Source organism: Phytophthora infestans, genomic scaffold (assembly GCF_000142945.1).
Source record: "Phytophthora infestans T30-4 supercont1.4 genomic scaffold, whole genome shotgun sequence".
NCBI lineage: Eukaryota > Oomycota > Peronosporomycetes > Peronosporales > Peronosporaceae > Phytophthora > Phytophthora infestans.
In genome coordinates, this window is record NW_003303755.1 from 684785 (window position 1) to 710779 (window position 25995).

The window sequence follows — 25995 nt, forward strand, 5'->3', positions numbered from 1 at the left end:
TCTCTACTTCTTGAGGTTTTGGAAGTCAAAGTTCCCTTTCTCCAACGCAGCAACGAAGTCGACCATCGCAATGCACTGCTCAACCCATAGGCATACCAGTCAAAATCATAGGGCAGAAACCTGAGGCGTCAATCGTATCGTACCTGTTCGTCTACTGGGGCACTGGCAGGTATCCGCTGCATGGCCTGGATTGCTGCAGCTTGGCACAATGCTATCAATGACGCTGCATTAGCGCCCTCGGTCTCGTTGACGAGTTCGGTGATCTTGACGTCTTGACTCCACGGCATTTTGTTGCGCTGAATCTCCAGAATGGCCTGACGTTCGTCAGCATTGGGAAGACCAACATACACGACATTTTCAAAGCGACCTACACCAGAAACAAATACGTAAGCAGCGGTCTTGCTGGTCTCAGGCGATACACAGCACGCACCGGGTTGGAGAAATGCCGGGTCAATGGCGGACAAGGCATTTGTAGCTGCGAGAACGAAGATCCGACCAGCAGCAACGTCAGAGGCATACACGTCGCTATCATCAGATACTGCCTTCAGCGCATCGAGCTCCATTAACAGCTGAGAAATCATCCGAGACGTTGTCTGGCCTGCCGTTGATCGGTTGCCAAATAGCGACTGAAACTCGTCAATGAAGATCATGCACGGACTCAGTGCCCGGGCAGTGTCGAACGCACGAGTGATGGCCTTCTCACTCTCGCCAATCTCAGCTTTCATGATATCGCTAGCTGACAAGTTGAGGAAGTTGCATCCGCTTGCATTGGCTGTTGCTTTGGCGAGCATGGTTTTCCCTGTACCTGGAGGACCGTGCAGCACCATACCCAATGGCGGTGAGATTCCCATTCGACGAAAGACTTTAGGCTTCTCCAACGGCCACACAACCATCTCGATCAAGTTTTGCTTGACTCGCTCTAGTCCACCAATATCGTCCCATGAGACATCAGGGACTGAAGAGCTAAGAGTGTCAGCACCATTGCTGATACTGGAGATTTCGCGTGCCGAAGCCGCGATTTCCGATTCAAACGTCTCTACACCGACAGTTTGGCTGTCTTCACTTGACAGTCCCATGCATATCTGTTGAGCGATGGCCGCGATGCTACTGGGTCTTTGGCCATAGCGAACCGCTAACGACATGAGAAATTCGCGGCGTAGCAAATTTGACGATGGCAACAATGAAGCTAATAACTCGACCGTCCATTGCTTGTGAGGAACCTGTTGAAGCACGATACCTCTTGAGTTAATGAGTCGGCTAAAGCTGACTTAGTACTGTAATACTTACATCGAGAAACACTTCTTCGGTGAAGAGCTGTCGCACTTTTGAATGCAGAGCGCCAATCACTGACACGGTTCCAATGACCGCGACGCGAACCGAGTCAGCTTTGTCTGCAAGAGAAATAGAGTAAGAGTGAGAGCTAAAGATATGGGGTTCCAGCATTCAGACAAGCACTTACGAATACTTTCGAGGCAATTTACAAACCTACACGCCAACTTAAACTTGGTCTCATCCAAAATCATCGGAAACAGCAGCTCGAGGTCTTCTAGTAGCAGCACACACGGCTGGATTCGCAGTGCAGCCGATAAAAAGTCTTCCAAACGTAGTTGCGGAGACGCTAACAGCCCGCCATCAAGCACTAGTAAGTTGGCTCCCATTTCATCAGCAATCTGATGCACGAGTGTCGTCTTGCCAGCTCCACTCGGGGCGTGCAATAGCAGCGAGTGAGGGGCGGATATAGTCTGGCCTACTACATCCGCCGAAGCGATCGACGTTCTTCGAAGCGCCATTGCCACCAACTCGCGGAATCCACGAGCATGAGCTCCTATCGGCTGATACTTAGGTTTGTTTAGCGACGATATTGTTGACGTCGACGTAGCGGACGGGAATACCAACACCAGCGTCTGATCCATTACGAGTCCACCATCAAACGCCTCAACGTTATCGCTACTGCATCCACGGTAGAACGCCTGATATTTCCATTCGCCATACTTTAGCCCATCGCGCTCTAGAGTAATGGATCCCACTCGTCCTGCCAAGATTCGACCACGCAGCAAACTCTTTACGAGCGAAAGCGCAACCTGCATCTGCTGTTCACTAGCAGGCGCCAACGCCAAGTACTGCACGATCCGAACGTCCGCGGGTGCTACAAGCTTGAGATCCACTTCATCTCCAGTCTCCACTGTATTGCGACACCTGTTTGCGCTCGCATCCTCGCTACAAGTCGGCCAGTGATCAATCCGAACCTTCGTGTCAACCGCATCCGCCAGCTTTTCATCAATTTCCAAGCGAAAAAGACGTGTTTGTTGTAGCTTACAGCATTTCAACAACACATAGCACCCCCAAACAGCATCTAATTCTCTAAACGTCGCCGGAGACACGCACGCAGCGCTCGTAGCGCTACCTGTCGCCGTCAATTCCACCAGCATTGAGTGTTGCTATGTCACTACATGTACCATGTTGACTCATTTTACTGACCAACTGCGCCACACCAACCATACACATTCCGCAATGAGTTGGGTCTTACCAAACGAGGACGCCGTGACGCTGGGCGAGCTAAATGGCGAGCTCTACAGCGTCTCCAAGAGGGACGCTGCACATGTGGGCGACGAATTCGTCAGGCGCGGCGGCTGCGTTTTCCCGCCAGCACGCGTAGCGAGCTCCAAACCGCGCCCATTCGGCCAGGGAGAGTCACTGACTGATGAGCAGGATGAGGAGCTGGACTCGGGGGCTTTGAGGCTCGTAAAGCGCGCACTTAAAAGAGCAAAGAGCTTCCTGGTGGACGACGAATTGGATGTGCTAAATCGCGCGCTAAACGCTGTCGGAAGCACCGCGCAGAGGCTATTGAAGATTGCAACAGACGACGAGGAGCTGGAGCAGGAGACTTTGGATACGACCACCAATGGCGAGAGTATCGTGGACATGAGCTGGCACCCGACTCGAAACGTGCTGGCCGTTGCACAGCTAGATGGCGTTGTGGCGCTGTACAGCGTGGAGAGCGCGTCGTGGGACGCTCGAGTGCTGGAGCATCCCAAACAAGTCGACATCGGCAGCATTGAATGGGGCAAGTTCACGGGTGACACGCTGGCCGTCGCGTGCAGAACGGGTCTGCTCTTGTGGAAGCTGCCGAGGGAGAGCAAGGAACCAGTGCTGCAAGAGATCTTGAAGCACCCGAGCCATGACAGGTTCAGTCAGGTATGCTGGAACGCTGATGGGAGCTTACTGGCGGCGTTCACAAAAGGATCCAAGTCGGTGATTGTGTTTGACACCATCTTCTCAAGACATACGGAGCTGCAGAGCCCTTACAAGTTGTCGTCGCTGTATTGGTCGCCCACAGGAGAGTATTTATTCGTCATTACCGAGTACGTCATTTGCTTGTTGGATCAGCCTGTTAATCTGTTTGTTTAACGTGCTTTAAACTGTCTTCCTATTCGTAGGAGTGGTGTGTCATTGATGTGGGAGACGCTGACATGGAAGAGAGAAACATGGGAGGTGGCTGCAGGGGTATGCCGTGCAGATTGTGCGTTGAAACGCAGTACAATATTTCGTGCTGACTTGATGGTGTTGTGTAGGGCTGCGGATGGTCGAGCGATGGGCGTTGTTTACTCGTGGGTCTTCGTAATAGTGCCCTCTTGTACCCATACATCTTCCAAGGTTGCCCTCCCTCGATAGGTGCGTGGATTATTTGCCAAATGAGCTTTGTCGCACCAACTAACTCGGTCCAATTTCTGATGACACAGACGTACAGATTAGCTCACCTGCTCTTGATTTCGCTGAGAAGGAGCTCTTTTCACTCAACCGAAGTACCTCTGCGTATGTTCGCACGCCTCTTGATATCAGTGATGATCGTTAAGGCTAACTTCTACGACTATCTGGCCTTTCATGTGCAGTATTGTAGGCGGCAAGATCCAGGACGTTGCATGGGACCCCAGTGGATCAAGAGTAGCTGTCACGTATCAGACATCAGCTATCGGTTCCCACGAGGCTGGTACTGCGAAGCTGGTTGCCATTTTCAGCGTGGCATGGCAGCCGTTCCTGATTTTCACTCGCAGGTAGGTGCCGAATCACGTCAGCATTAAACGTCGTGCTAACCTCTGCTGCATATACAGTGGGCTTTTGCGGGGGCCTCCTAACGCCGGCGTACCGCGGAGGCTGGCATTCGCTTCAAACTTCAAGCATGGAGCATTGCTGAGTGTTGCTTGGAGCAGCGGCTTGATCTCGTTCCACCCATTCTACTTGAAAGACCCGAAGGCTCCGTAGATCCCGTGCCAGATACTCTAAGCAATTGACGCACCATGGACCAATAACACTGGACTTCCAAATTTAGAATATCGCAATGGACTTGCAACGGTTTCATGACGTTGCGATAATTGTTTCTCTAGCACCTGAAGTGCTTTGGTTAACATGAGCGTCCATGTGAAAGCTTTATGTCGTGCCGGCTGTGGAGATCTCGGTGATCCGGAGCTCGATTATCTCTGCGTTGACTGTCATGGAGACCAGATTGAGCTCCGCCAGCAGGAGGAATTCAGCAAATACATGGCCAAAGAAGCTCACACAACGTCTCATGGGAAAGATGACATGCCACCTTCGCCTGTGAGGAAGCATCGAGGGCCTCGACCTGTGGATCATGCCAAAGGTAGCATAAAACTGATGATAATTTTCTACAGTCGAGTTTCTGAAATGACTGACGTGTGCTGGTTCCAATGCAGCACTCGAAGATTTCTTGCATCAGCATCGTGAACAGAATCCCACTGCCGCTGCTGGTGAACTGACGATATTGAAGCGGGAGATTGCAATACGAGAAACCAGCAAGAAACAACTGCGGAAATACATGATTGCGACAGATGAAGAGGCGCAAGTGGATCCTAAGGAGTGGGTGCGGTATGAGTTAGGTCCACCTCAACGAGTCCCGACACACGATGTGGAGGAGGCTGTCGAGCTTGCGGCTCAGTTGAAGCTGTTCTGTCGCTGGAGAAAGAAGGTAGTGCAAAAGCGAATTGAGGCTCGACGCCAGCAGCTCGAAGCAGAACGCCTTGCGCAGAAGAAACAGAAGAAGAAAGGGATCCGTGCTCCTTTACTGTCGTTTAAAACATTGAGGGGATCATCGAAGACAGCAGTGGTGCATGCGTCGCCTACTAAGCAAGCTTCGGGTGCAGCAAATAAACGCGGACCAATTCTGTCATCTGGAAAAAAGAAACCCGACGAATGAATATTTCTCGATCTGCAAAAGGGACTGGAGCTACGTTCGTCTAGCCAGGCTTTGCTCCTCTTAAGTCACTTGTTGCCTCGCCACCTTTTATGTTGTTATTCAACACACACGCTCCCGTCAACCAATGTCCAAGACAAACAAACAGCACCGAGCACCACAGTTTAACAGCATGACGAGCTTTCCCTCTTCGACGATGTGCCACTAAGATCAATTGTCTCCGGTACGTAGCTACAGCAACAACAGCAACACGAATTATATCAGTTTACCAGATTCAAGCAGTTCGATTCTTGTATGTTTCCACATACATGTCTTCTTGGCCCTTCTGCAACGCCGAGCTCGCGATCGTCTGGAAAGCTTCCTCGACACTCGTCGCCTCCTTGGCACTCGTCTCAAAGTGCTGAATCGGCTTTAAAACCAGCATGAATTATCATCAGCAACAACATCCCCCCCCATACTTAGCACTAACCACTTCATTACCTGCTGAACGTTCTTGGAACGACACCACTCCTGAGCTCTCTGCTTTTGAACCTGCACCACGACGCGATTTCCGTCAGCACACCAGTGAATAAATAACCCCCCCCTCCTCTTAAGTCTCACCCTTCGCTCCGACTCCTTGTCCACCTTGTTGCCCAGTACAATAAATGGGAAAGCGTCAGGGTCTCTCGGTCCCGCCTGGGCCAAAAACTCGTCCCGCCAGGTATCCAACTTCTCGAAAGACTTAGGAAATATCAAATCACGTCAGTGTCCTCAATACCCACCCCTGTTAATTGCTACCCCCACCTTGGGGTTGGTGATGTCGTAGACCAGAACGCAGGCGTCAGCCCCGCGGTAAAAGGCCACACCCAGACTCTGGAAGCGTTCCTGCCCTGCTGTGTCCCAGATCTGCATGGTCACGAGCTTGTCGTCCAGCATGATCTCCTTGGTGAGGAAGTCGGCACCGATCGTGGCCTTGTACTGATTGCTGAACTTCTGGTTAACGTATTGATTCATGAGCGACGTCTTCCCCACACTAATGTGGAATGGAACAAAATGATACACAGGTCAGAATCCCCGTCAAATAATTCTCCAGACTCTCACAGAGAATAAACGCACCCGCTGTCGCCCAGGATGATCAGCTTGAGTAGGACTTTCTTGCGGTGCGACATATTGCTTGACCTGTGGCTTGGTTTGCTCGCTACAGCACGGACAACACCAGCCAGAACGCGTCTGCTGCGCCTTCTTCACGGCTAATTGGTGATTCAGTTTCAAAGAAAATCTTTTCATTTGGGTTTTGACCAATCAGAGACAGGTTGAAGCGATCATGGCTACACCCTACAATTGCTTTTGTTACATCGAGGGGTCACTACTGTTCTTAAAATTAAAGTAGGCGCCGAGTGGGTGCGCCAAAACGGAATTGGCAGATGGCACCGTTGCTCGTCGTGGTTGTTTGACTTGAGGCAGTGAGTGTCGTGGCGTTGGACGCACTCCGGTCGCGACTAGCCACTTCGCTATGGATCCGGGTGAGCTCCATCAACACGACTGGATCGCAGTTCATCTCGGAAGCCAAGCGGATAGTCGTATGCACAGCCTCAAGGTCGCTTATAGGTGGTCGAACAGCGGTCAGTGCAGCACGTTGTGACGCACTCCACTCCAAATACGAGTCATCATCGAAGCCAGGGTGCGATCCAGCCTCGAACGGATTCGACGAACCGGACGAGTTCTCAGCTGATGACATCGTAGCCACGTGGCGACTTATATCTGCAGCACTGACTTTCATACTCACCGATCCTTGAGTCGAATGCAGCGCCGAGTCAGCAAAGTCCGCATCTGTCAGATCTTCATCGCAAGCTTTTTCAGCAGTAGGAGCCACCACTTCGACTAACCGCATGGGACTAACGAGCTTCAGCCGCTTCAGTAGCGCTTGGATCTGCGCATCCAACTTATCATCGGTGCGATTATCCGGAATGACTTCAGCTCCACTCTCCGTGGTCACCAGCACGCCAACACTAGTGAAGGCAGCCATGATTCGAGAGCGCGGGATCTGTTGCCAACCTCGTGCCACCCATTCAACCACTTGTTCCAGTGGAACGTCATAAATATCGAGCTGTCCTTCCTCTCGTCTGTCAAGCGCGTAGTCCAAGAGCTGGTAGCGGTAGCGGCGCTTAACTGACGACACGATTACCACCTCCAGAGGACGGACACACAGCTCTCCAGCGTGATTACGCTCCACAAAGTGCATCTTAACATTCGACAACGACAACTTCTGCACAGTCATGGCAGATACCGAGTCCACAATGAGCACAATTTCACGGTTGGTAATGCGCATGCGCCAATCAAGTGCTCGTAACCATTTTTGCAGCATCATCGGCGGCATCCAGGCCTTGTGGTTGCAAGTAAACTGGAATGGCATTTCCTCTGGGTTGGCATTAGGGTCTACCGGCAACGGGTGCGGGCCAACGAAGTACGGATTCATTCGGTCACTGCCATCAGCATTAACTGCTAGGAACATGGTCAGCTTCTTGTCTGGGTGGTGACCTGCAGGCAGAGCCTGCCTGTCGGGGCTCATGGCATAGAACAGTCGCGTCTCATGCAGCCAGTACACGTTCTCGGGCAGCACGTCCATTACGGCGGCCTTGAGATGGTCAGGAGTGGAGATGACCGAGGTTTCTGGTGCGAACTTCGATCGCCCGTCTGAATCCTCGTGTACACGCGGTGCGCGCGATCCTTTGCCGCCCCTTCCACGAGAGAACCCGTGTCTGCCCATGAAGCAGTGCATCCAACCATTAGAAAACTGTGGTGGTGAGCTCGAGACGCTCTCGGGTAGCTGTGGCGATATCAGTTCGTAGAAGACACGCGCCTTGTGACGCACCAAGTCGCCCGGTAGTTTGAATCGTCTGACCTGGCAGTAAAGGAACCAGTTGGCTAGCGCCGCATCCACCTCGGGACATTTGACGGTGCGCATCTTCTTGTAGTCGCGGCCCTCGCCCGATACAAGCTCAAAGTGGGCGCGCTTCTTGAGCAAGTAGCTCATAGCCGCCTGCGACGGCGCATAGTCGAGGTTGAACTGGTCCTTGGCCCACTTGCCCAGCTGCGTCTGCGTCGTTTTGGGGAACTGCCGCGCATGCAGACAAATAAGTCGCTTCTGTTCGTGCGTGAGGTTGGCGCTGCGAGGTTTTCGCGTCATGCTGGCAAAGCGTTGAAGAGGCTGGCAGGCTCTGTCTTTGCTAGTAGAGTATTAGCTCCAAAGGGGCGAGAAACCGGCATGAGAAAACACTTGCGTTCAGTATGGGAGTGTGAAGAGCGTGAGCCAAAAGCCCGCCGAATTTGATTTTTGAGAATTTTGTTAATTCCCAAGCTTAAATTTAAACAAATCATCGATCCTGTAATGTGAGCCACGCAAAAACGATCTTTCACGGTCGCCAGATGGGGCAAGGATGCTCTACATGTACCTCGCCACATGTATCTATGCTCTGTTTGACTTTCACTTTTAGTAAAACAGGCGTCTGAGTGCCGCTTTCCTAGCCCAGTACAGGCGGTTCGCGAACAAAGTAGCTCTCACAAGCGTTTCGCCCGTCACGCCAAATGAAGATGACGCGATAGCTCAAATTCACCACTGAAGCATACCGCTGATCTGAGCAACAGCTTCGTGTCGTCCAAGTTTTTGCATGTCGCCATTCAGCAAGTGTTCCACTATTAATCAGTCGCCAGTGGCGACTCACCACCAAAAGCTCTGGTGATCTGGTGAAGCCAATTCATTGTCAGCGTAGTACAGGAATTTCCACTGACCAATAAATTATAAATGCAGCGCCATATAGCACCAGCCATTGGCTCGATGTGACGCGTCACTTGCATTCTTCCCCTTCTTGGGTCCGTTGTCTATTGTCAGCGACGTCACGCCGGACTTTTCAGGTTTTGAGAGATAAGTCCAGGTCCTTTTAGTTTTAATAAGCAACTAAAAAAATCAAAACGGGCAGGAAACTGTTTGCAAAACAGTACAAAATCGGAATTGAGAAATGTCAATGACGAATTTGATCGCCAGCAGCAAAGTTTGCTGCTGAGCCACCAGACTCAACAGCCGATAAGCTCGCAAATGGGGCTATCCATGACCATCACTGTCAACATCAGCAATTGGGACCGTTGATTGATGGTGGAGCCCCTATCTCCCAAGGCGCATGGTCTCAACTTGAGACTCTCAAGATAGACTTCTGAATGCAGTTCACGCCTATAGGTAACATTTCTCCAGCGAACATCACTAACGACTTGCCCAAACGGGCCAAGCTTCAGAGTCGGAACCAGAACATTGCTCTATATTGTGACCAATCAACGTGCGCGTGAAACAGTCCCGTTTCTGCTGTCGTTATCAGATAGCCGCTGATTGGTCGAGCTCAAATAAAACTTAGCGGCCCTTCAAATTCCAGATCCGAGCTCCCAAAACTATAGACCCTGCGATATCACATGTAGCTTCGACCTTTGGTCGTGTAAATTCAGCCTTTGATGATCGGAGTAGATGAAACGCTATAGTGTTCAGGAAGTGAAATACGTCAGAGATCACGGTAAATTCAAATACTCGCGTCAACCAGAGACTCTGCGGGCTCTAAGCGACAGGGCGCCCGGAGATGGGCGTCTGCATCAACCGCCAGAAAGCGCGGAACGACCCTCATGCGTGTGGGATACTGAAGACAAGTCAATGCTCAAAGCCCAGGAAAGATCTCTTTTGAGCAGCAGAACTTCCGCCTTCACTATCTAATTTGCCGTGTCAGCGTCGGAGCTCTGAGCCGGCTCCCTTACTTGCAACGCGCGCCCCTCGAATCGATTGAAACGTTCATCTTCAACATGGTGTCCCAAACGAGCTTTTCGGGCGCGGGAGAAATGCAAGGGGTGGCCGGAGTCCACGAGGATTATTTTGGCTACATGGACCGCGACTGGCGGCTTTGCTGCAGTAAGGCGCAGCCGTCAGAAGCTGACGCCCGCTCTGACGGCTCAGGCCGTACCGTGGACGAGGCCACAGATCTCGAGGTGCTAGCCTATATGGCGGCCACTGATGACAGCTACGTTGACAAGTACCATAGCCAATACGATGAGTACTGCAGCCCGCGAGGCGGATCCTCCAATGTATCGGGTCTGCCGCTTGTATGCAGCAATTGCGGAGTGTCCTTCTTCTCGCTGCAGATTCCTGATGACCAGGTGGACTGCTACTGCTCGGGTGAATGCAAGTGGAGTGTCATCATGTACAGGGAGATGGATCTGCGCATGTACACGATGCGGCGTCGACCCGCGCGCCGCCACACAGTGCACAGCACAACCCGTCCGCCCTCGAGCATTTACGGGGGCAGTGATGACGAGGAGAGGGACGACGGCAGTGTCGCGTCCTTCAGTTTCAGTGACGACTCGACCGCGGGCTCTTCATGCAGCTGATACAGTACAACGTCAAGTCGCACGCGCAGCAGCGGAGTATTTACTATTTAAGGTGCCTCAGCACTGCGAAGAAGAGGAGAGGAAGAGGATGGGTGAGTTGGAGAGAGCCATGTAGTTCATATGCGTGTACTGTATTAGTCTTTCGTCGTGTGTGTATAAGATTCCTACTATTTTAACTTTTTCTTATCACGCTTTGCCTTCGCATTCATTCACTTCACTTGTCAATGCTGTTATGTCCACAGTCGCATGCTGGAAGTGTCGACAAGCCTCAGTCAAGCAGTTAACACGGCATGGAAAGGACAACTCAAGGGCAGACCCTTCCCACGCAACTTGCAGGGGTTCGTTACTGTACAGTGTAACCTGTTGCTGACGAAGAAAAAAAACTCTCAAAAACGGTATGTCAAGTGTTTGTCTTTATTACGCCATGCAGAAGCAAGGTTAACCGATTTCCAACGTTGTTTCAACACGACGCATTCATCGGGAGTTGGCAACTGCCGTCGGACGGAAGTCACGACCACTACGCTTCAAATGTGGAAACATTGTGCAGCTTACTCGTCATCGTCATCATCGTCATCGGCCATTTCATCCTCCTTGATAGACTGGACGGCCCACTCGTTCACCTCGTCGCGCAGGTTGTCCGGCACGAGATGGTGCTGCCAGTTCGTCTCCTCGCAGATCCAGCTCAGCTCCAGCTCGAACGGATGACGCACCTCATCGTGCAGCATGTTCAGACTGCAGCAACACACACAAAAATAGCAATTTATGCGTCAGCTACCACGCACAAATAAAGCAGGAACATTTCGTACATCTTGGCAACGTATTTCATGGCTTCGCGGCACGTCATGTCAAAGAGTTTGTACTTTTCAATCTCTGTTTTGGCCGACTGCTGGCCCTTGCCCAGGGCGCAGCCGCGGTAGCTCTGGACGCAATAAGGACATCATTTGTAAATAGTCAGTAATACTCCTCCCTAGCGGCGATTGTTTTTGCCTGTTGACGTACGTAAGTGACTCCCGAGGGCTCCACCATGTAAAGACTGGACTTCTTAATGTCCTGGTCGTAGCCGGCGAGCATGATGGCCGTGCCGAAAGGTCGGATGGAGCCGTAGAGCGTGTAGTAGTGCACGAACTGGCCCATGCGCTCAGCCAGGAGGTGCGGCGGGATGCTGCCGCCATAGTTTTTCTTGTAGTTAAGGGCCTCTTCACGAGCACGGTTTACGAGCTGGCGGCCATCGGCCACAAGTCCTGCCATTGAGAGACCAACATGGCGGTCAATGGCGTAGACTCGACGGTGTGTGCCCGGCACCAGCATCTTGCTCAGCAGCGTCTTCTCCACGCCCATGATGATACCGTCCGTGCACTTGATGCCAATGGTCGTGCTGTGGTCGACAAAATGTTAATTCCCTGCTAGATGATGGTCGACAGAACATGCTTGCATCGCTTCATACCCGCTATTCTCGACGGCCTTCTTGGCATACTCGACCTGAAAGATACGGCCTTCGGGGGAGAATGTTCCCGCTGAGTAGTCGTAGCCTGCGCCTGTGCTGCTCATGAGAAGCGTCTAGATTAGCCTGCGAGAAGCGTGAGTAGGCGCAGTTAGAGAGGAACTCGTAGCGCAGAGAAGCCGATCTTCGTCACCTTCGTCGGAGCTTGCGGAAAATAATATCCTCCCTCCCCGCAAATGTAAGCTAGTGTCGCGCGAAGGTCGCAGTAAGAAATTTGCAGAAATCTTTTTGTTTTCTGCCAATCATGAAGCCTACTCCATTTTAGGTCACTTCAACATTACAAGTTACCCTCAATTCAAATTCTGTGCACCGGGTTTGGAAAGACTACTCCATAGGTAATCATCGAATTTCGTGTATTCATTTATGACAGTGCACTGATAGAGTCGAAGCTACCATGCCGCTCTTGTACAAGCCACACGTCGTCAACGATTTCTCCGTAGTGCCCTCGTGCAGCTGGGTTTTCCGGGTCGGCTTCAATCTGCTGCCAATGTAGATGTGTGGCATTCACGACCTCCATACGCGAATACCCGAAAATATTGTTTCGGAAGGCGTCCCAAGCCTCAGCCGGTCGTTCGAATGCCTTACGCATGATCGTCGTGAGATACTGACCCGAGGCTCCCGTCAAGATGTGCGTAGTGGCGCGCATGTTGCGAGTTCGCTTCCATGTCCGAGACTTGTACACATCGAAGGCCCGCTCGTAGTTGTGTTGGTGGCCGCACAGATACACATCAACGCCATGCTTGAAAAACTTGTCCTCGAGTCTGTCCCGTAGCATTGCAGCCTTATCGCCACAATTCGTACTATCCGAGGTACAATACATGGGTCGATGTCCGATCACCACGAGCCACGGAGTCTGCTCCCGGTTCGCATTGGCCTTGGCAAGATCCTGTTCCAACCAAGCTTCTTGTCTCGCTATCACGTCACCGTCCACGTCGAAAGTCTTTTTAAAGTAAATCTCTGTCGAGATGACCGTGAAGTGCACAAGTCCCACATCAAACGAGTAAAACCAGTTGTTCGGCACCTCCTTGGGCTCCGCATCCTTCGAGTGTCCTCCGATGTGCACCGTCTGAACACCTTCGTTCTCGTTGCTTGGCATGAGTCGAAATCGTTCCGAGTAGTGGCTGAAGGTGTTGTGGTGTTCGTGGTTTCCTGGACACACCATGAACGGGACACTCGCTGCAAAAGGCTCAATTTGCTGCATGAAGATATCACCAACATGACCGTCCATCATGTCCAAGTCGTAAGCATAGTCTCCGATAGATACAACACCGTCCACGGTGCCTTCAGCTACCTCGGACTGCATCATCGGCAACGTGGCTGCGTTCTGATAGCCAATATCTCCCGTGACAAGGAAGCGTGTGGGCTTGGCCTTCTCCCCTGCAAGCAGAGGTGCAGGAGCAGTCTTGGTCACATACGGAATCGACCACGACGAGTAGTGCGCGTTACCCACAACGTATGTGTATCTCGTGTCGGGTTTCAATCCTTCTAGTCTCACAACATGCATCCAGCGCTTGGACTGGGCTTCACCGTCGTCCTCGAACAGCGTCGTGTTGGCCCAAGCCGTCATCGGCGTCACTTTCGGGCCTTCGACCTCAATGTGAGCATGGTAACCTTCAACCAGCCTCAGCTGGGCGTCTCCTTCTGCGCAGAACTGCTTGGTCATCCACTGCACAGACAAACTGTCCGGTGTGCGGCCATATGCCGTGTGAACGTGCTTTGGACGGCATCGCTCGGCTTCATCACCGTTGTACGGGACATTGACACCGAGCCGGTGCACGGCCGACCAACCGTGAAAAGTCGAGCCGACAGTGAACTCGTACGACGTGTTTTCTTCCCCTCCCGGGAGCTCAATGCGAGCCGAATGAGCGTTGAACGAGGTTTCATCGGAAGTGTTCGTAGTGGCCACCTTCCTCGAGAAAGGCTCCTTGACATCTCCCGTGACCAGCATCGTGTCGTTTTCTCCAAGACGACGGTAGCGAACTTCAACGTCGGTCACGTCGTGGCATGAACGCCACGGATTCTCAAGTGCTGGACTGTCATCGCCAGCTTTTTGCAAGTTTACCTGAGGAATGTAAGTGCGTCGAGTAGACCATTTCACCTCAGCTTGAGAGCCCACGATGGTCGAGCGGATGTCGTACGGCACGCAGTTTTCCACTTCGCGTTTTTCGTAGTCGTGGGCATCTTCGGGCTCTTGTTCGCGAGCGGCTTCAGCAGTGCGCAAAGGGGCCCTGTGAGAAGTCACTCCGACAGCCACCACAGCCAGCAGTGGCAAGAGTAGCAACAGGGACACCTTCGAGACCTTACGCGACCGATTATTATCGTCAAGAGCCGACGGAGTTGAAATCGGTGGCTCCGGACACGGTTCCACCGCGATGGAGAGATACGCTCTGGTATGTTGGTTCTTCTTGACGAAGGACTCTGATACTTGGTTTGTTGCAGGCGGCATTTTTCGGAATGAAGTGGGCAGAGCACAGTGCCCCGGCGCAACAAACACGGTAGATCGGAGCAGCAACACGGAGTATTCATTACACCAGCGCAACGGAAGAGCTCCGAGCAGAGAGAAGAAGAGAAAACACCCGCTAGTCGAAAATTTCCTAGCCAAGATGTTGGTCGGGGATCGGACGTTGAAAGCTCAGTTGCGAGGGGTTATAAGCTAGCTCTACGTTATGCAACCGACGCAGTTGGCAGGAGAGCTCACAGTGAGCTCACCTTTAGCACCGCCTCTGCCGTCGACAATCTTGGCGTCATAATTGGTTTTATCTTTAAAAGGAAGTGAATGGAACGAGATAGTACAACACCGTCTTCTTTTTTCATGTGCTTTGCTGTACTATTGACCTCGGCTGAGACCTGAACCTGATGGCCACCTCACGTGAAAAGGGAACCACTGGAAAACCATGCGGTGCAACGTTACAGGATCGGAACTTCCGATCTTTTCACGATAGAAATAACAAAGTGAGGATCTCCCCCTGCAGGGGCTTCTTATTAATAGAAAGTGTTTTTAGCAGCAGATCGATAGCTCCAAGCTTGGAGCTGCACGTTGAAGTTGCAGTCTTGAATGCATCGATTCGATCTAACTTACAAGGGTAAAACTACTCAAGTAACGTTAGTAGGACATCAACATGAGGTTGGAAAAGACTGCTTCCCTTGCAGCAGGCCAAGTGAGGAGTCATTTCATTCCTAGTACAGTACGTCCTGCTACACTGTACAATACTTGTACCTTAGTTGTCGCCGAAAGCGGACGTGAAGATTTGCTTGAACATCCGTGGTAGATCCGACGTATCGAGGCAAACGTGTCCTCTGCCTGTTGGTAGCTCGCTACGGATCCGCTCGGCTTCATCAGCAAACGACGCGATGAAAAGAGCGTGGGCCCGTACACCGGGTTCTGCTAGCAGTTTGCGACCGAGATATCTGGGCTCGATGCCATAGCGTTCGAGATTGGCATCACTCACCACAAACACGAATCGGTCGCCACCTTCAAGCGCAGCTACGCGCTGCACTCCACGCTCCACAGCCTCAACAGTGTGGTCTCCACTACGACAGTATTGTGTATGGGCAACCATCTTCTGCAGTACTTGAAGTCGCTCCTTGCGGTCTTTTGGTGGAGCTCCAAATTCCACGAACGGAATCTCCGGTGAGTCACCGCTGTGCCCAAAGATGCAGTAGTCCAGCTCCCGTTCAAAGCCTGCGAAGCTCTCCATGATCATAAGAGATGTCTCCAACATCCGTTCGAGTCGGGAGTCCTGGCCGTTGAACCGATACATACTGCCACTCACGTCCATAACAAAGACCATCCGTTTAGGCTCTTGCTCTTGCTGATGTCCCGCTGGAGCTTGGAATGGAGAGTCACGGACACCTCGACGTTTGAACACCAGGCGTTCGCCAGCAACACCGTCCACCAGTTTGCCATCATCGAGTTCTCCGCTTGATTGATGGCGCAGCCAGTTCCGTTCTTGCGCCACAGCCTCCAGGTTTGCAAGCACAGCACGTAGTTGAGCACTCTCGCGTTCGACACGCTTGAAGTAAGTTTGATACGTTTCCCACTCGCGCTCGCTCATGTCGATCTCACGCAGTTTTTCAGCAAGAGCTTCTTGTGCCATTGCGCGGGCCTTAGCTCGTGCTTCAGCAGACACTTCGTCCTTCTTCTCCTGCGATACTTGGTGCACCGGGTGACCCTTATCGAGTCGATAAGGGCCACCTCGACCTCCCAAGCCTGCCGTGTCGGATCCTCCAGTTCCACCAGCCCATGTATTGCCACCAACGTGCGGGTCATTGTTGGGATCATCTTTACCGTACTTCGGAGTGTCCAGACCCGTCTTAGGGGTCGATGGGCCACCGACTCTCGAGCCATCGACTTTGAGTTCAAGCGTGCCATCACTTGCGAGTTCAGCCATCGTACCATACATTCGCTCCCACAACGCTGCCTCACGGTCAAGGGAAGCTTGGTCCAGTTGCCACACCCGCACAGCGCCGTCTTCTTGTATTGTAAGCGTATGTTTACCATCGTGTGCACTTGCAACAGCTACGACACGCGGCACAGCTGAACGCTCAGTGGACAACGACAAGAATCTGCTGTCGTCGTTCGCAGATTCTGTTGGTGAAGTAGAGCCAACGACAACATTTTTCGTCGACTGAGACTCTGGAAAAGTAACTTCCATGTCAACGACATCACCAGCCTCTGACTGCACTGAATTCACGATGAACGACTCGTTTTGCCACGCTTGCTGAACTTCCCGTACCCCGTTGTCATCCGAATCCTCTCGGAGGGAACTGTGGATCTTCTCAACATTCTCATCGCCGTCGATGGTCTGCAAAAAGGCCTGCGGGTGTACCATGACCTTACTAGAATTCATGCTGCCTTGTGTTTGCAGACGTCTAGGAGTTACTGAGTGTCGGGAATCCGCAAGTGATGAGCCCGTGTGATCTACCGCTGCCACGTTTAACGCGAAGCTGTTCTCGCTCACATTGTGATGCAGTTTGTACACCACGTTTTCGTTCGGGGTGCGCAAGAGCCACTCGCGTTCGCCTGTGGATTGCACATTGAGGATCTCAGTTATTGCCACGGACAGGGAGGAACTGATCTTGGTCAGATCGATAGAGAAGAAGTTGTTTGAGTTCAGATCAATAACTTGGAACAGCGACCCTCCTTGAAGGTAGCGAAGCACCAATCCCGCGTTCACGTCGTCGGCTTGAGTGCGCCACGCACCGTCCTTTCCACCACCAAACCACTGGGTAAACGGGTTCTGTTTCGCTCTCTTCCTTCCATGTGACTCAGTAATGTGCAGTCGACCATCAAGAGCGCCGTCAGGGAGAGTGAGGCAGTCTGCACGCCCGTCCGAGCTTTCCAAAGGATTCAAGAAGATAGTAAGTCCTAACCAAACAACACACTGTACTGTTAGTCACCAACGGGGCATGATACACAAGGAAAAAGGTACTTCTATATACCTGTAGATGGGATGAAGACGGCAACCTCGTTCCTGTCAGGCAAGTTCACAAGTACCGGGTTTAATTCCCACTGCATGTACTCATTTTCAAGCTCCAAGATGCTGTGCTTTCTGGAATACATGAGCAGACAGTACGTAGACGTCAATTATCCTTCAAAAGTATCCTAACAAAGTTGTAAAACGTACCTTTCATTGCCTTCGAAGTCTGTGAATGAGTGCACACTCATCGGACGCCTCGTTAGCACATGGACCGAGTTATCAGGGAAGACAGCCATCGCGTGAGCTTGTTGCTTCCGATTTTCTTTTAGTGGGACTTGGAACGATGCCAATTGCTCTGTAAACTCATGCAAACGGTGATGTTGGAGCGGGAACGATCGCGTCGTTGACGGGTCCAACCAGATCTGTCGTCGAGTGAGCGGCGAGTGGTGAAGTTCCCGAGAGGATTTCGTGGCAGATGCGCTGAACCGTACGCGCTCGTCAGGTATCCATCGCCACGACTCAGTAGGAACGAGTTTGGGAAGATTACGCGATTCAGCGATATTCATCCGAAGTGTCAAAGCTTCACCGGTCGGTGACAAAGGGATGCCGTGCCTGATGAAGTATAAGAAAGAATAAATCATGAACGACAAGAACACATTAGTTTCTCGTTTTTTGCACTTTTAAGCGCAGCTGGCCGTGCATGCTCTAGTGTAAGCCATTTCTAATAGAGAAGAATGGAAACATGTGAGCACGCACATGCAAACAAGAACTAAAACATGCACAGGTAACATACCGCAAAAAGATCTCCGACAATTGGGTGCGCATGTTTTGATCGTAGGCATCAAACGCTAGTACATTTTCCTGCCAGTCCACGATAATACGTATTAGTTCCCCAATGAGTGTAACAACGGCATCTTACCAGTACTGACGCAACACCGTCATTCGGAAATTGTTCTAGGTGCTTCGCCACGGCAACAGCCTCGCGTGTAGAGTATGGGTACGTGATGGTTCCATTCTCCACGAGCTCACGCAGTTCAGCAAAGGCTCCACAGAGCCGACGCAGAATATCAACAGAAACACTTGGTGCATACGCTGTCAGCAACGACAGCTCAGATTCTTCATCGGGGTTATCGATTGCACTAACAAAGAACAGATACTTGACGTTAGTACGCCACCACTATCTAAAGAGCGCAGGACACTTACTGGCTGGCAAAGATATCGCCGATTTCCCGAAAGAAGTTGTTTCCCAGGAAAGGAAACCCAGGACGGTTCGCTAGTACCCACATGCGGAAGTTAGGGTGCAGTTCGATGATGTTATCTTCGTCATGCCACTCTTCAATTGCCACTTTCGTTGGGTCGATCAAACGCTTGCCGTTTCCCTGCAATATGTTGGCAACAACACACGTGCATATTAAGTGGTTGGTGGGGTCTTTAGGTAGAAATGGGGCCTTACCAGGAGCATCTCGCCGTCTTCAATTAGTCCTTTAAGAACACACACGACCTCGAGTGGCGCTTTGTCGGCCTCGTCGACGATTAGCGTTCGACCGGTCTTAGCAGCCCGAACTAATGGCGAGTCTTCCCACTCGATCTTCCCGTCAACTAGAGTCGGTACTAGAGTCAGTGTTTGCACGGTCGTCTGCGAGACGGAGAACACAAGTGTTAGACATCACTTTAACAAGAACCCCTTCTGAACGGAGCGTACATCACGATGCAGCTGGATGTACTCGCGTTCCTGCTGAAGCAGCTGCAATAATCGATCCGCTAGTTTGTTCTTGCCCACTCCTTGATTCCCGATCAGGAGCATGTGCTTTTGACCAGCCACGACATCTTGGAGCATGTCCTTCATGCAGAGAGTGTGCTTGGGAATGTCGAAGTAGTGAGGCTGAGGTACCAGTTCCGGGTGGCCTGGAGTCTGTATCGGATACGAGACGTCACCGATGTGCAGACGACCGTCTTCCTTACGGATTGTTTCGGTTTGCTGCTGTCGACACTCAGTAGCTGACGTAGAGACCGGCACATTGCACTCGTCCAACAAAGAATCGACAAGTCGGTTGCATGCTGAAGACAAGAGCTGCGTGAGCAAGGTGTCGTGCATCAACGGACGCAAATCTTGCAGGGACTGCTCGGGGAACGCGTTAAGCCGGCGACAAACTCGCAAAAGCTGCCGTGTAGACAGCGAGAGCGCGAGGTAGTCGGCACTGTTCTCCTTGGCATGCTGCAACTTTTCTAAAAAGGCTAACAGTGAGCTGTATAAAGGAAGCCACGAAAAAATGAGTATCCTGCTAGAACTATCGCGTCGTGACAAAACTTACCTCGTTGTTTCTTGCGGAAGTTGAGGGAACAGACGTCGAACGATTTCTTCACTCTGTGCAGTCGAAATTGTCGGAAGGTGATGAAAGCTGAACATGGAAATGCTGTCCGAGCTCAGCCACGCAGCGGTGGACTCTTTGCCTGACATGGCTGCACTTCCTTTCAACGTTGCCGGGTCTGCTTGTGCGATCGACATGATGCGAAACGAAGGGTGGATGGGTGAAACTCGGCTTAACGCACTTGAATCTCCAGTAACGTTCGTGTCTGCCACAATAGCATCGAAAGTTGCTTGCGATACGAGCTTTGAGCCATCTGCCAAATCAATTTCTCGATCCTGGATCAGTCTCTGTAGTACACCGAGACTGTCACTTTCCAGGCGATGCACACCGTCTAGCACCGCCAAGTGGCCATTCCGTGCAGCATGGATGAGTGGACTGTCTTCCCACTGAGTATCCCCATGCGAGTCTGTAGATCGCCGCTGAAGGAGATCGCGTGCAGTCATGTCCTTGAAAAGGCTGAAAAGCTCCGTTGCGTAGCCCATACGGTGAGCGAACAGCCTCACCATGGCCGATTTCCCGCTACCTTTGGCTCCGAGAACACACAAATCGCTACCAACAGCATGATCTTGAATCATTGCAGCCAGCATTGTAGAGTGAGTGTCGGTCTCCACAAAACCTGGCATCGCATCCATCTCGACGCGTGTCGTCCCACACGGAACATCGTTAAGCTCTAGCTGAGCGGTAGGAGTCCGGAATGCCACCGTCGCCTTCACATCTTTAGCCGATGCCTTGAAAACACTATCCAGAGTATACTCTGTTCTTTGCAGTCCATCCGTGAACTTGTCCACAATGCGATCAAGTGCCTTCGAGTTCGAGGCGCTTCTAGCTCCAAGAACATTTAATCTCACAGGAAAAGCGCGCCGAACGACGTCAGCTACACTTGCGTCAGGAAATCTCTGCAGCACCTTGGCGCAATGCGAGAGTGACAAGTCGTCGAAGTGCGGCATGCGTGGCCCCGTGCTCGTGCCAACGTCGTATGTGGACTCGATCGTGTTAACAGCTTCGCGAATACCCACAAGTCTCTCAAGTGTAGGCAGCGGCACAGACGGAGCAATCGCTACCAACTCCTCAAGCTGAGAACCTGGCGAACTTGGCGTCACTTTTCGCGCCTGGAATCGAGACCGCAGCGGCGGATCCAACGTTCGCCCAGGATACGGAGGGACCGGGAGACCCAACGCGATGACTCGGAAAGCTGGATGCACTCGAACCAGATTTTGCGCCTCCAAAGCGTCTTTCGAGTATCCTTGCTCTACTAATGCGTCGTAACTCTCGGCTTTCATGAGGAATCGCCCATCGTCGAGCATCATTTCTCGGTTTTCAAGCAAATTGTTCAATGTTGGCAGCACATTTCGCTCTGCCTTTTCCAATCCTGCTCAAAACACGAAGATAAAGCTCAATGTAAGCAGTCTGTGCACTGGATAAAGAGAGAACTGTTTCACCAACCATCGATCACAAGCACTCGACCGTTGATAGCAGCTCGCACCGGGGCCTGATCGGTGAAAATTGCAGCACCATCCACGATCTCTCGCCGCTGGTATTGAATTACTTTTTTTAATGAAGATTTCATGGAGCATTTCAACAATTTTTGGCAAATGACAAACCTGTTTTAAATCCGACTCCGTGGTGTCCTGGGAAATAGCGACATACTCCACTTCCTTCTGTAGAAGCTCGCAGAATTGCATACTCAGCAGTCGACGGGACGATCCAGGAGGTCTTCGCCAAGAAGCAAAAAAGAACGGATACTTTTAGAAAATAATTAAACCAAAAACTACTCCGACTGTCGTACCCGATGAGAAACATGTCCTGCTTTAGGATATCCTTTTGCAGCATCCATCGTAAGTGACCCAGCAACTCCTTTGACAATAAAAAATTAGGTTAAAATTTTAACAAAGCTATAAAATAGAAAACAGTTCACTAAATTACCTGTGGCAGCGGCCGTCCTTGTAGCAGCTCCTTCATGTACCCGCGTGGCACTAATTCAAACGACTTTGGGCAACCCAAGGGGGCTTTTATGTCACCGATTTCCACCTCCGTAGGCTTTAAGAAGATTAAATTAGTGTTAGAATGTTATAATCGCTGAAACAAAAATGGTCAAACATTAACTCCATACCGAGTGATTACTGAGGCCCGAGCCACTGCTAGCGAACCGCGAGGAGAAGACGCCGCGGCGCTCGGCGGCCGCGCGCCAGCCGCATCGATGCCGCCCAAGAGCCCGCAACATCGCTTGAATCTGTCTGGGCCTCAGAATCAGATCACGACGAGCTCATCAAACGGAGCTGACGTGAAAGATTTGCTCCAAATAAAGGACCCTCGTTCGACCACCGGAGTGCGCGACGTTTCGGCAATTAGCAACATCAAAATGATATTCAGCGCAACCACTGACCACCGTGTCCGTCAAGACCCGCGTCTCAACTTAACTCTCAGCTCAGGAGAGTCAGCGATACGTCAATGAATTTGGGGAATGTGTCGAAGCTGCAGTGACGAGGCCGAACTCCAGAAAAATGGCTGATTGGCAAGAGAACCAGCTGAAAAAAATCCTAAATAGTCTTGCACCGAAAAGGTGCTGAGGCATTCGTTGTGGTCATGGTACTTCTGAGAAGTTGATGGTAAACGGCAACTATGACGCCATGCCAATCTAGCCAGCATGGAAACGCTAAAGCGAGAAAACGCAATCGATGACAGCTCGCTAGCCTCTGGGAAACACACTGCCTTTTCAGCAATGACGACAAATTGCTTCCCGATCGATGTCCTGCCGCTCAAAAACTCACACAAGTGTAGCACCACACTTAAAGCTTTATCAGATGAGATCACATCTTCTGCAACTCCGTCACAATTACAGTGCTGCTCTTTCGGTGACAAACACCAAAGGACCGTATCCGTCTGCAACTTGTCTTGATTTCTGTCCACTTCGCAGCATTTTTCATGGTCTCCGTTGCGCGGACTTTTACGTAAAGGATTTACGGTATCTTTTACCAGATCGCTCGCTGGCCACAGAGCCGAAACGAAGGTGAAACTTCTTCTCGTCGGTCTTGACAATGGAGGAAACACGCAGCCCACAGCTCGCTCACTCGAGAATTTCCTTCTCACCGCACAACCGAAAGAACAACCAGCCAGTCTCAACCACCAACACTGGAAACCAAAGCCATCATGGCCTTTTCCGGCATTTTGAAACTCAAATTCGGGCCCTTCTGGTTCAAGACCTCCATCCTCCTGGTCAACTTGATGCCTTACGGTAGCCGAAGTGCCTCATACATCCTCCGCGTGGAGCGTCCAAGCGTCTTCGGCGGCCGCATCGAGCTACCAATCGGTCACCACGGGTTTCCGATTGATCTCCTCCCGCGATCTGCCAAAGACCGTCGCAAACTTCAGTTCCGCATTCGCTACGGCGCGAAAGGCAAGAAGCTCCGCTTTCTCGCACCAACCGCCGAAGTGTATGCCCACTGGATCACTGTCCTCCGTGAGGCCTTTGAAGGCAATGTTAAAGTTGCCAAGCGAGCTCGCAACCAGACAGTCAGTGACACGAATGAGACCAGCGTCGGTGTCTCCGGGTGTGGCGACTGCACCAGCACCAGCTCCGACGTCCAGAAGACATTCGTCAATGGAAACGAATCCCTCAGCGGACTACGAACGTCGGAGCACCTGGACACGTCGACCTCTAGTTACCATTCGTACTACCAGCATGACAACATCGTCACCGGTGTCTACGCTGGCAGCAACGACAACTTCGAAGAGGGATCCGCAGCCAGTGCCATGATGTCCATTGCCACAAGTGGAGGATCAGCGTCAAGTGTGACGAATGAAGTCTATGACGCCAACAGCGACGATTACGATAATGATGAAAGCTCGGAAGAGCTAGATTCACCTTTAAGTGGTCCGACACCAACCGATGAGAAGGTTAGCGCAGGCCAGCATAATGTGTTCTGCATGGCCGTTGACCACGACGGCGCAGCGACCTTCTCAGTTTACGCGCCGCCACAGAAAGCACGTAATGGCCACCCTTGTCGCAGTGAGAGACTGTTCCAGCTCTCATTCGTGCAGTGGGCCGGGTGGGTGGCTCTCGATTTACGAGATGGCCAATGTCTGCCAGAAGTGTTCCGCCTTACCAACCGTACCTGCAAGCGTCTGCAGTTAGGTGAGATACTGGACATCGTTCAACCATTCTTCGCGTGATACGAGTTGCGAGAGCTCGACTTACGACACCTTTTTTATACGGAAACCAAGTTATCTTCATCGCATCGCACGTCGTTGCTGACAACCTTCGATCAGGGTTTCCTAAAAATATATTGTAATAAGCAATAATTGCCATATTATGCCATACCATTATGTATTTCGAGCCGCACGACTCCCCCGTCAATAACTTATTTCGGTAGATTTAGTCCAGAGTAACATATTTTGTCATTTTGAAATCAAAAATTTACTTATCATAACCCTATTGTATTACTTAGTAACCAATAAGAAAGCGGCCGCTGGAGCTACTCGACAACCAACCGTTCATGCTGCTGCTCTGAGCTGAGGCCAGGCTCATTTGTAAATTCCGTGCTGGCATGGATAATCTTCTCTCCCCAACGCGATCACCAGTTTCTCGCTACACCAGAAAGCAGATCTGCGATGTATTTTTCAAGCCAATCCGTGACGAGAATGACGACTGTATGGGTTTCTATCGATGTCGCTGCGGCGTACAGCGGAAACAGGACGCCAAACGTGGCTACACGAACCTAATCAACCACATTTATAGTCAACATCCTGATTATGAAACTACTCTAGACAGTTTTCAAGGCGGCAACAATGGCACACTCTTGTCGTTCGTAGACAAAAAGAGCGCCAATATATTTGGATGGCTAGAGTGGATTGTTGATGCTAACTTGCCGCTCTCATTCTGCGAGAACAGCCTAACGCGACGCTACACGACCCTCAAGCCCATATGTGATGATACCTTGGTCCACTACATGGCAGCTGGTCTCAATCAGTCGGCAAAGTTAAGGTAAGCCGTATCTGAGTTTTATTCTATATCCGAGTTTTATTTAATTTGTTTTTATGCGGACTACATAGACACAAAACACCACTCCGGCCAGTTATTCGGCAAAAGACTCGATGGTCCTCCACGTTTTCCATGGTGGAACGCTACTTCAAGCTCAAGCCCTTCCTGGACTCCGCGGATGACGACTTAGCAGCGTACATGCCATCCCCACTGGAAGAGAGGCAGCTGCGTTCAACGCTTGACGATCTGAAGGATTTTGAGTCGGTAAGCAAGAAGCTCCAGGAGGAAGGTAACTTAACGCTGGCAGATGTTCGTGCTTTGTTTGACAGCCTCATGGAAAAAGCACCATCCCTAGGGAGCTATCTGGCTCCACAGGCCCCCATAGTCAAGTTCCCGATATTCGAGATGGCGTGCGTACAAGTTCTGAACGGAGAGACTCGGCTTTTGACGCGAAACTCTGTCGCGGCTCTAGCTCAATTTGCTGCTCCAGCCTTAATCCAACCTCAGCATGCCGCAGCCAACAAGGAAAATAAAAAGCTCAGCTTTGCTGAGCAAGCACTTAAGAAGCGGAAGGTGGATGCGCAACAGCAACCGAGGTAGGAGCTTTTTAAATGTCGTTGTCATGTCAATTTGACCAATTCCTTTTGTATATGAACAGATACGAGTTGGTGCAATACATTCCACCGACGTCTAATATTGCCGAACGTTTTTTTAGCCAAGCTGGAATCGTGTTGTCTCCTCAGCGGCAAGCCATGGCGCCGGCCCAACTGGAAAACATCCTATTTCTCAAGACAAATCGCCGATATTGGAACGTGGCAATGGTGCAGATGGTTGGTAAGCAGAATTGAATTTGAGGTATGCATAATGTATTTCATCTTTGTCAAGGGTGCAATAATGTATTTCATGTCGGCTCTACCATGCTCACCATTATATATTTCATCAGTTGTTTACCATACAATTGCAATACTATTCTAGGAAACCCTGCCTTCGATCCCTACTACAGCTGTAGTAGTATTCCAGTAATCACCGAGGAGCGCCATCATATCACTTTCTCGAGACACAACGAGCAGTGCACAACGCACTATTTAGACATCGTCAATATGCCGGCCAAGGCAATTGCTTCG

General features: G+C 51.2%; 9 protein-coding genes across 9 annotated transcripts; 4 read left to right on the top strand and 5 right to left on the bottom strand.

The window, feature by feature from the left end:
- Positions 1-3: 3 nt before the first annotated feature.
- PITG_03145 (ATPase) lies at positions 4-2429 on the bottom strand (the record flags this gene model as incomplete). Its single annotated transcript, XM_002906186.1, has 5 exons — positions 4-75; positions 144-367; positions 431-1220; positions 1288-1391; positions 1460-2429. 5 exons carry the CDS (start codon positions 2427-2429, stop codon positions 4-6), a joined length of 2160 nt encoding a protein of 719 aa, XP_002906232.1.
- Positions 2430-2511: 82 nt separating this feature from the next.
- Positions 2512-4260, top strand: PITG_03146 (uncharacterized protein; the record flags this gene model as incomplete). Its single annotated transcript, XM_002906187.1, has 6 exons — positions 2512-3362; positions 3438-3504; positions 3573-3672; positions 3741-3813; positions 3891-4052; positions 4110-4260. 6 exons carry the CDS (start codon positions 2512-2514, stop codon positions 4258-4260), a joined length of 1404 nt encoding a protein of 467 aa, XP_002906233.1.
- Positions 4261-4404: 144 nt separating this feature from the next.
- PITG_03147 (uncharacterized protein) lies at positions 4405-5253 on the top strand (the record flags this gene model as incomplete). The annotated part of the gene is made up of 3 exons (XM_002906188.1): positions 4405-4636; positions 4710-5150; positions 5231-5253. The coding sequence occupies 3 exons, from the start codon at positions 4405-4407 to the stop codon at positions 5251-5253; spliced, it is 696 nt and encodes a 231-aa protein (XP_002906234.1).
- Positions 5254-5370: 117 nt separating this feature from the next.
- Positions 5371-6354, bottom strand: PITG_03148 (Rab7 family GTPase, putative; the record flags this gene model as incomplete). Its single annotated transcript, XM_002906189.1, has 6 exons — positions 5371-5437; positions 5515-5615; positions 5687-5737; positions 5807-5926; positions 5990-6218; positions 6302-6354. 6 exons carry the CDS (start codon positions 6352-6354, stop codon positions 5371-5373), a joined length of 621 nt encoding a protein of 206 aa, XP_002906235.1.
- Positions 6355-9897: 3543 nt separating this feature from the next.
- On the top strand, positions 9898-10807 carry PITG_03149 (uncharacterized protein; the record flags this gene model as incomplete). The annotated part of the gene is made up of 1 exon (XM_002906190.1): positions 9898-10807. The coding sequence occupies one exon, from the start codon at positions 10022-10024 to the stop codon at positions 10601-10603; it is 582 nt and encodes a 193-aa protein (XP_002906236.1).
- A 344-nt stretch (positions 10808-11151) lies between these two features.
- PITG_03150 (proteasome subunit alpha type-3, putative) lies at positions 11152-12151 on the bottom strand (the record flags this gene model as incomplete). Its single annotated transcript, XM_002906191.1, has 4 exons — positions 11152-11335; positions 11410-11522; positions 11603-11978; positions 12048-12151. The coding sequence occupies 4 exons, from the start codon at positions 12149-12151 to the stop codon at positions 11152-11154; spliced, it is 777 nt and encodes a 258-aa protein (XP_002906237.1).
- Positions 12152-12465: 314 nt separating this feature from the next.
- Positions 12466-14550, bottom strand: PITG_03151 (calcineurin-like phosphoesterase, putative; the record flags this gene model as incomplete). The annotated part of the gene is made up of 2 exons (XM_002906192.1): positions 12466-14294; positions 14409-14550. 2 exons carry the CDS (start codon positions 14548-14550, stop codon positions 12466-12468), a joined length of 1971 nt encoding a protein of 656 aa, XP_002906238.1.
- Positions 14551-15231: 681 nt separating this feature from the next.
- On the bottom strand, positions 15232-22114 carry PITG_03152 (uncharacterized protein; the record flags this gene model as incomplete). The annotated part of the gene is made up of 12 exons (XM_002906193.1): positions 15232-17472; positions 17547-17656; positions 17732-18136; positions 18318-18385; positions 18444-18663; positions 18728-18903; positions 18978-19160; positions 19227-19770; positions 19837-21251; positions 21495-21551; positions 21817-21930; positions 22004-22114. 12 exons carry the CDS (start codon positions 22112-22114, stop codon positions 15323-15325), a joined length of 5553 nt encoding a protein of 1850 aa, XP_002906239.1.
- A 926-nt stretch (positions 22115-23040) lies between these two features.
- On the top strand, positions 23041-24406 carry PITG_03153 (uncharacterized protein; the record flags this gene model as incomplete). The annotated part of the gene is made up of 2 exons (XM_002906194.1): positions 23041-24025; positions 24339-24406. The coding sequence occupies 2 exons, from the start codon at positions 23041-23043 to the stop codon at positions 24404-24406; spliced, it is 1053 nt and encodes a 350-aa protein (XP_002906240.1).
- Positions 24407-25995: the final 1589 nt, after the last annotated feature.